General features: G+C 40.5%; 1 protein-coding gene across 13 annotated transcripts in view; it reads left to right on the forward strand.

The window, feature by feature from the left end:
• HIVEP2 (HIVEP zinc finger 2) overlaps nucleotides 1-4,038 on the forward strand; it is a 179,389-nt gene extending 175,351 nt beyond the window's left edge. For all 13 annotated transcript variants that reach the window (XM_074368247.1, XM_074368252.1, XM_074368249.1 and 10 more), the window contains one exon: nucleotides 1,565-4,038. In XM_074368247.1, coding sequence (XP_074224348.1) covers nucleotides 1,565-2,386 — 822 coding nt within the window. In that variant the 3' untranslated portion in view covers nucleotides 2,387-4,038. The remainder of the gene's footprint in view (nucleotides 1-1,564) is intronic.
• Nucleotides 4,039-9,375: the final 5,337 nt, after the last annotated feature.

The following is a 9,375-nucleotide window of genomic DNA, read 5'->3' on the forward strand; positions in this document are numbered from 1 at the left end:
ATTGTGATCAAAAGAAGATTCATTTGATATCTTCAAAGATTATTATTGTGGGTGTCATCATTCTTCCACCTTACCTGGCGTCTGATGAAGGAAACATGCCTTTTTCTAAACTATAGCAGATACAAGAGAGGTTTTTTTGGTAGCACTTCAACGATTCTTTCTCATACCATGAAATTCTCACCTTACCTAGCTTATGAGGTCTTTGCAATTATAGGGTAGATGATTACATGATTTCTCCTGCATTTCTAGCACAGGTCATTTGTTTTTGGCTTGAATAAGGTATAGCCCAGAACAAGGTTAAGGACCAAACATAGCAGAGAGTAGCAGAGACAATGCATGCATAATTTATCCTTTTTGAGCCGGTCACACAAGCCAAATAGAACTGGATGAATCATTAGTGGTATAGAGCATAACATGAATTTTAGAACTGAAACATCCTTGAAATGAATTAGAACTGTTTTGATTTTGGTTTCTCCTGATTACTACCATATTTGACAGGTTTATATCTCTCTAAGTTCTCAAAAGATAAAAATAAATTGAATCCCTTTTAGATGGCACATCATTAAAAGAATGAGTCCCAGTAACTGAAACATCATCATCTCTATTAAAACCTGATAATCTCACAGTCCGGGTTGCATTTTTCTACAGAAACAATCATACAAAATAAGTTTTCCATTTTTAGGACCAGGACCATGAAATCTGAAATTCAGGCCCCAAATTCTGAGTATCCTAATTCATTGATTGCCAAGTGGAATTTAAGTGGAAATAACAGTATAAGCAGGAGAGTTAAGGCACAGTCATCTTTGGTTCCCAGCTGTGTAGCTGAATACGAGTTTTAACTGTTTGAAGTGTTTACTGTTAATTACTTTGACGCATAATTTCCATATAAAATCCGGCCTTAAAGTGTGATTTGATGGAGAAGCCGGTGCTGATCTTCTGCCTGGGTGTGTGCTGAGCAGGAACTGATTCCTTTAGACCCGATGCCTTGCACGTTGGAGGAACCAGTTTGTGTATCACCACCATTTTGTCATCTGTTCTGTAGAAAACTTTTTTAAAAAGCCAATTTTCAGGCTTGTCACTCCAATTATACTTACCAACACTTCAGAAAATATTAAAAATCTGCCCAGTATATAAACAGATGGTAATCTTTTTACTTTCTTTTGGATTTAAAAATCTGTTATTAGTGGGTTATTTTGCTCAGTAAAGCTTTTCTGGTAATTATCCATTATTTTCTTTTCATGCTCTCTTATTAAAAAAAAAAAAAAAGAAAAGAAAAGAAAAAACCAGAGCTGGCATGTGTCTCTGTACCTAGTGGAAAACACACTGCATGTTTTATCACATTGGTGTTTAAAAAACAAAAGCAACTTTTCACAGACCAGCAGGTTCATAAAAGAATCTTAAAAGACAGCTGAGAAAATCTCTTTTGACTTGAGAATTGAAAAAACGATAAAAAGATTGGAGAGTCTGAACGTGTTTTGAAGGAACGAATGTGTGAGTGAATGAGTGAAATAGCGTGGAGTGTAGCGGGTCCTGAGTGTTGTGTGTGCTCTGTTTCCCCGTGCAGACTCTAAGAAGAGGATTACCTCAGGTTCCTTACTTCAGTCTCTATGGAGACCAAGAAGGTGCTTATGAACATCCAGGCTCCAGCCTTTTCCCTGAGGGTCCTACTGACTACATCTTCAGTCATCTTCCACTCCACTCTCAGCAGCAAGTGCGAGCTCCTATCCCCATGGTGCCCGTTGGTGGGATCCAAATGGTTCACTCCATGCCGCCGGCCCTTTCCGGTTTACATCCTCCACCCACGTTGCCTCTGCCAATGGAGGGCTCTGAGAAGGGGGGGGCTTCTGGAGACTCGTTTGCCAAGGATCCCTACATGGTTTCTAAGCAGCACGAGAAGCGAGCGCCTCCCGCTTTGCAGTCACCTGGCCCGCCTAGTACGCCCTCCTCTCCCCGGCTACTGATGAAACAGAGCACTTCCGAGGACAGCCTGAACGCAACAGAGCGGGAACAGGAGGAGAACATACAGACTTGCACAAAAGCCATCGCCTCCCTCCGGATTGCCACAGAAGAGGCCGCTCTCCTTGGGGCAGACCAGCCAACGCGGGGGCAGGAGCCCCATCAGAAACCCTTGGAAAGTGCACATGTGAGCATTAGACACTTTAGTGGACCTGAGCCAGGTCAGCCCTGTACCTCAGCCACCCACCCTGACTTGCATGATGGTGAAAAGGACAGTTTTGGTACATCACAGACTGCCATAGCTCACTCCGCGTTTTACAGCAAGAGTTGTGTGGATGACAAACAGTCGGGCCTTCAAGGCAGCAAAGAATTACCTTCAAGCACAGAGGAAGGCAAAGAACCTTCGTCAGAAAAGAGTCAACTACATTGATCTACAATGCATGGAGACTTTTCATTTCCACATTTTCCCATTTTGTTTTTGTTTTTCTAGAAGTAGAGGTAATCACGTTTATAGCATGCCTGTCCTAAGTTACAGTAGTTTGCTATTATATATACTTTTGTTATATCAAAAGAATTAGGTAAATTAACAAGTCATCATGAGCCTGACCAAAACAAAATTTGAAATTAACCTATTGGGTCTGGTACTTTTAAAATTGTACAGATGTTTGTGCCTTTTCTTTACTTTGCTTATATTCTTATAAGCATTTTTTAGCAGTAATTTGTACATATTTTAGAATTTGTGTATCTGCTTTGTAATAAATGTAATTTCTTTCCTTTTTTGGACACTTGGATCTAAATGATGTAAAGCAAAACAGCATCAATATATATGTGAGGTTGCACTAAAACATATTTTTATATGATTAAAACTGAACAGCTTTTATGTACAGCTCTGATTCTGTAATACTAATATTTATTTACTTTGTTTCATAAATTGTACATTTTTTCTTAATGTTGTGGATTGCTTTTCTATGTGAAGCATGGGATTTACTGTTGCGTAACTAGAACAAAAATGTATATTGTAAACAAGATATTTAAACTAGAGTATCTTATTCTGCACTTATGCATTAGTTAAAAAAAAGATAAAGGATGTATCAGTCAGTTCTTAACTCTTGTAAATTTTTTTGTCTCTTGTTTGCTGGATTGACTATAACTTAAGTGCTGATTGTGATTTTAAACCGATAGTACCGTAAAGCATTAAAGTAAACAATGTGCTATTGTGAGTTTTTTCAAAGCTTTATAAATCAGTTATAAATAATATTAAAAGTATTTGGTCTTATGTGAACATGTTGATCTATATACTCATCTAAAAATATGGGAAAACATTCCGCCCCATGTAAATATGTACAAGTGCATCACTGGTACAATTTTATGTAACTCAGTTGGACACTAGGTTGCCATAGACCTATGCTAGGGTGTCTTTAAAGATTAAAGCGACAAAGCACATGGGACTTGTGTAGAGCTTGGTTATCGGCCGGCCCGGTGGCTTGGCAGGCAGTGCTGTGCGCTGCCCGTGGAGAAGACCTGGGCTTAGCAATCTTCTTGGTTCTGGCTGCACAGGAGGGTGACCGGAACTAAGGCTACTGCAGTTCCGGTCTAAGGGGTCACATTTGGACTCTGAGGGGTGGGTGTGGCAGCGGGAAAGGGTGTGAGACCCCCTCCCCAGCCCTTCCTGTCAGCCAGTCCACACGGTAACAGGGTTGGCGTCAGCTCTAGGGGAAGCCACTTGACCCTAGGGGAGAGAAGAGTGGCACACTCCTGGCTATCTCAGGGGGAACGGGGACAAGGAGCTTTCCAGGGAAAAGAGCTTGAGGGAGGATGATGTCTTTTGTATATAACCTTCAGAATGGGCTCTGGTTAGTGTTGACCGTGGGCAGAGCCTTTGCTTGCAGGTTCAGAAGGATGGAAGAAAGGGAGGGGGTACAACACACGTGCGTGCCCGTGCACACACACACACACACACACACAATCTGGGTTATCTTTGTGCTATATAGTGGATTATAATTCTGTGAAACCAAGTTTGTATATTGAATTACATTAAGGAGTGTTCTTTAAAAAGAGAAATAAATATACAATTACATGCTTGAGGTGTCTAATTTTATGTGTTGTTTTACATTTTAATTTCCCAACTTTGTTGCTAAAGAACTGTGGATGCTCCCAACATGCCATCTGTGCTTTTCATTGCTGGCTCTGCCCATCCCGAGGTATGCAGGGTCTGAATGCTTTTAACAAGTGAGAAGACAGTTGGCTTCCATACATCACCTGATTAGAACAGAGAGCGGTCAACACAGTGTGAGCTCCAGAAAAATGGAGTCATTGAAACCTGGGCATGGGAATGGGTATGTGAAAAGAGTCATGAGGAAACCAAATGATTGCTTCCCCTTCTGCCTCCTTCTTAGTGCGCACGCGTATCTGAGATTCCACTGGGGAAACCTCTTTATCTTTGCTGAGGCAGCTGAAGGTAAAAACGAACTGAAATAAATTCACCATAAAATATCCACAAATTGTAATTCTTTTACTGCAAAAAGAGAACCTTTTTAATGATGGAAGTAGCTCATTGATATTCAAAATTTATCAGTATTTCTGCTACCGGGAAACAGAAAATAAGAATCAAGCATGCTAACCAAGCGGAAACACCAAAATTAATGTCACCGGGAAAAGGAAAATAAGAATCATCTCGGTTCTTCGTCACTCGAAATAAAGATTTTCGACGAGAGACAGGATAAAGCATGATAAGCAAAATTTTATTAGTGAAATAATAAAAAACACTTAGTGAAAGACAGTACACTCCCGAGAACTGGGAGCAGGCCAATCCAAGAGGGGAAACATGGCGCCGCTCTTGCCTTCCTCCTGTTTTTATATCTTGGTTTCATAATTGATTAATTGATTGATTGATTGACTGATTAACTGATTGATTCCCTGTGCTCTGGTCAATTGACAGCACAGGTTCCTTGTGTTCTGGATTGTTCCTTTCCCCTCCCTCTCCCCCACCCAGTGCTCATTTCTATCTAAACTACCTGGCATTTCCATCATAAAAATCTCAAATGGGTGGATTTACAACTTACCTATTGTTTCTTATGAGCCAGGCTGGCTTTTTAAAACTGTTTTACAAAGTTGAATTAAAGGTCAACATAGCCAGCCTCATCTCTGTCTCTCACAGAGAAGAATCCTTGAAACATTTAATTGTATAGAGTGTTTGTGTGTCTTACGCCTCTTTGCGGGGTGTGTGTGTGTGTGTGTGTGTGAGAGAGAGAGAGATCCCATGCCAAATCGAATACTCTGCTTCTTCCTCTGTCATATTCATTTCATGTGTTCACTTGTTCACAAAACAGTTTTTGAATGCCTACTGTGCCCCGGGTACTCTAGTGGGCAATTAGGATGAATGAGTATGCCTGTCATCAAGAAGTTCGAGTAAAGAGGAGAGACGTCCATGTGAGTATATTTATGGTACAATGTTAGTGCTAACATAATGGTATATTTGGTGTGTTTTGCAATCACGAAGAAAAGAGCAGTCACCTTGCTAAGGATGGAAGGAGGGATGGAGCAGGTTTCATTGCAGAGGTGGCCCTGGAACAATATACGAATTTATTCGAGATAAATTTCATCACGTACATTGGGATACTGTTCTGTGTGCTGGGTGTATGGTACTGCACAAAATACAGAAGTCCTTGCCCTCGTGGGAAAGGGCATATTAGATGGTCCAGGATGTCTAAAGTTATGAATGGGTAAAAAGCAAGATGGAACTGGCTCCCTGGTCTATGACAGTGTGTATGTGGTTAAGTTAGGAAGGCATGTCAAAGTCCAATCTCCTAATCCAGCCCAAGGAGCTCAGATCTGGCCTGTAAGCCATGAGGAGCTGAGCCAAGGGAGGCTTGAAGCAAAAAAGTGGCATTGGCATTGCTAGTGTTGTTATTTAGGGAAAAAGAAATCAATGTGGCAGCAAGGAAGGTAACAGATTTTGAAGGAGAGAGGATGGAGGCAGGGAGACCAGTTGGGAGAATCATGAGGCTCTGTCGTTTTCATGGAAATAAGGGCAGCAACAATCCAAACAGACAATGGGCCATGGAGAAAGAAGGGGCAGATTTGCTTAACGAAGAGGAATTGATAACAACTAATGACCAATCTGATTCCGGGGAGGAGGGAGATGGAGGAGGTCAAGATGAGTGGAGTTTTAACTGGGGCAGTGGAAAGCGGTGGTGGTGGTAGCCAATAGAGGGAGTGGATTTATACTGCATTTGGAGATGCAGGTAATGAAGTGAGCTCCCGTAAGCAGTTCAGAAGGAGAAATTCAGTCTCAAGAAAGGCCCAAACTGGAGACTGATTTGTCCATTCCTGTCATCTAGTCGTAGCTGAGAGTACAGAGTTGGATGGAATCACTTGGGGGTGTAACAAAGTTAGTTCACTACACACAGTGGATGTCCACGGGCACTGGGGCTAACTGTTCTTGTGGAACCCTCTGTAAAAGGATGGACGTGGTATAGTTCCCACCTCAACTCGAACCCAGTCACATCGTCAAACTTGGCTCACCAGAAATTACACATTAAGCATCACAGGACAGCATAAAATTTTCTCAAATTGTACTTGAGTTGTGGCTGACCCAAACTGATAGGTGCTGTGAATGTAAAATACATGCCGGATTTTGAAGACATAGCAAAGAAGGATAACAAATATCTCGTTTATAATTTTTCATATTAATCACATGTGGAAATGATTGGATTTTGGATATAGTAAGTTAAATAAAATACTATTATAACAGATTGCCCACATTTCCTTTTCTAAGTATTGGTGCAGAAAACAGAAAATTACATATGTGGTTCATACTATTTCTACTGGATAATGCCAAGGAGAGGACAGGTCTAACAGGATAAGATGGGAGACAGCTTAGATCGGAGGCAATTTCCATAATCGAGGTGGGAGATGATGGTAGCTTGAAATAACATGGTAGTGGGATGGAGAAACACAGATAGATTTGAAACACATGGGGAGGAGGCAGGTAGAATTTATGGGAGCAAAGGTTTATTGGATAGAGGCCTTTCAGAAGAAAGAAAAGTCACAGATAATACTCCATTTCTAGGTGGCCTTTCACTACTGGGTTAAACAGGATGACTTTTCATGATAAGGTTAAACCCAGCGCAGGGGGCAGGTTTCAGGGAGTAACGGACAGTTTGGTGACCCTGATCTCCTGAATTTGAGGGACCTGTGGGGTGTCCAAAAGGAAAGATACAGGGAGAAACTGGGTATGTGGGACTTCTAATACTGTATCCATAATAATTAATAATAATAATACTACTATCATTTAAAGTCTATCACATACCAGCCATATCTCATTTAATTCTCACGTGTATTTGTGGATAAAAGTCTGCCAACATTCCCTTTCTTTTTTAAAAAACATTGCCCTATATCAGTGGCTCACATCTATCAGAATCAGTGCCACCCTTCTTTCCTAATACATACTTTATTCTGCCCCTTTCATATGTATAATTGGCCTTTAGGTATCATTTCAAAAAGTTCAGTATACCATCCTAACTGTACGTAGGGGAGAAATGGCAGGAATGTAATCTATAATAAAATTTCATTTCTTTATTCGATAGTTAAATGCTCTTTAACTATTATAGTTAAAGATGACAGTGGAAAATGGGATGACATAGGTCAGCTGGAATCCGACTCATGCAGGCTCGCACCAGCGTGGCTCGTTGGGAACTCATGAACCGCCAGTGGTGTTGCCTCAAGCACATGATTCTCTGAAGTAGTGAACAAATCTTGGAAAGTTCCAATCAAAACAAAACACAAATTTTTCTTGACTTACATAGTAGTTGTCTTCCTAGAAAAAAATATCAGTCTACGGTTAGTTTTGCTCTAATGCTTGTTTTATAAATTGTTCCAAAGCAGTTGATATATTAGGGAACAATCTGGACATCATGCACTTGCTTATGTGTGACTTCTTTTCAGTGAGAAACACGAGGTGAATCCAGAAAAGTGCACTTAGCTGAACGAGCCATGTAGGAATACACACATGCACGCGCTCGTGCGCTGAACTCTCCCAGTCACCTTGTTTCACCACACTCACACACGAAGTGGACGGGCTGCAACTTCCCATCCAACTTCAGATAACCCTCCCGTCACCACTTCACAGTAACTCACAAATGGCAGCTCTTCTGTGGTCCACTTCCACCAGCAAACTTTGGGATTTTTTCCAACAGTTCTTATATATTTCTTAACTATGTAATTATGCGTAAAACTGTGCCACCATTTTAACTGGTATCCTATCTTTTTTTTTATATGTCACTGATGAAGTTTTTGAGTACTATGTCCCTAACCCTATTTTTCTCATAAGCCTTGTGATTTTTATTGCATGATTTTGCATAGCACAGTGATTTTTAGAAACACATGTCTTCTTATAGTAGAAATGACTTATTAAACAAAATCTATCCCCCTCCCCAAATTTTTGTCTTTATAACAGAACAGAATTTGGTTCTAGGTTCATATCTAAATAGATCTTCCACCTTCATGAGTGTCTCGTCTGGCGAGACATTAAAAAGTTGTGCCAAACCATCCTACACATTGCTGGGATCCCAGCACCCCAGAAACCAGTCCCCTAAGTGCCAGTGGCACTCTGCTATGATTTCTGCAATCATAGCAGAAATTCCCAAGTGTCCATACATTTCCAAAATACCCTGGGTGTTTATTTGTGTGATACTGCCCCAGTTGAGAACCACTGGTCTGTTTGAAGCTGGGGCAAGTAAATAAAGATGAATAGAAATTCATCAGATAGAAATTTATTTATTTATCCTAAAAAGCTCAGCCTCAATTTTACAGAACCCAGCTTTTTGGGTTTTATGTCTGAGACAGTTTTTCAAAGCATTTGACAGTTTCTGTAAGTCTATTCTGATTATAGTTGCTGACACGTAAGTTCACCCATATTGTGTTAAGCAGACTACTACTATTTAAGTCAATTTAAAAATAACGGTAATATAACTGCCCTTTTATGACGGTGTGGCTGTTTACTTGCTCATTACTAAGACCATCAAGTTCAAATCCAAGTAAGTTAGATACCAAGATCACTACTCTTTCTAGGACATTATTGTAGTCCATGCAGTCTCCCTATTACTATGTTTATTCAGTGTAATAGCACAGATCTGTAAAACCCACACAAACATCACTGTACACAACACGTCAAAGATCTTCATCTTGACCTCTACCTAACAGGTTCACAAGAGTCACCGCACTTCGTTCTCTTCACAAGCCAAGCTGAATGCTCAAAGCTGCTCTCTATACAGCTGTGCATTTTTGCTGTCACCAGTTGAATTATATGCAGTTGAATTTAATCCCAAATCAGTTTATGCAAGTGTTGTGGATTACTATAGTTACATAATTTAAATGTCCCGTAAAACTAGGAAGTTTGAGTGCAAAAAGAGAGAGTGC

The sequence above is a fragment of the Camelus bactrianus genome, chromosome 8 (assembly GCF_048773025.1).
Source record: "Camelus bactrianus isolate YW-2024 breed Bactrian camel chromosome 8, ASM4877302v1, whole genome shotgun sequence".
Taxonomy (NCBI): domain Eukaryota; kingdom Metazoa; phylum Chordata; class Mammalia; order Artiodactyla; family Camelidae; genus Camelus; species Camelus bactrianus.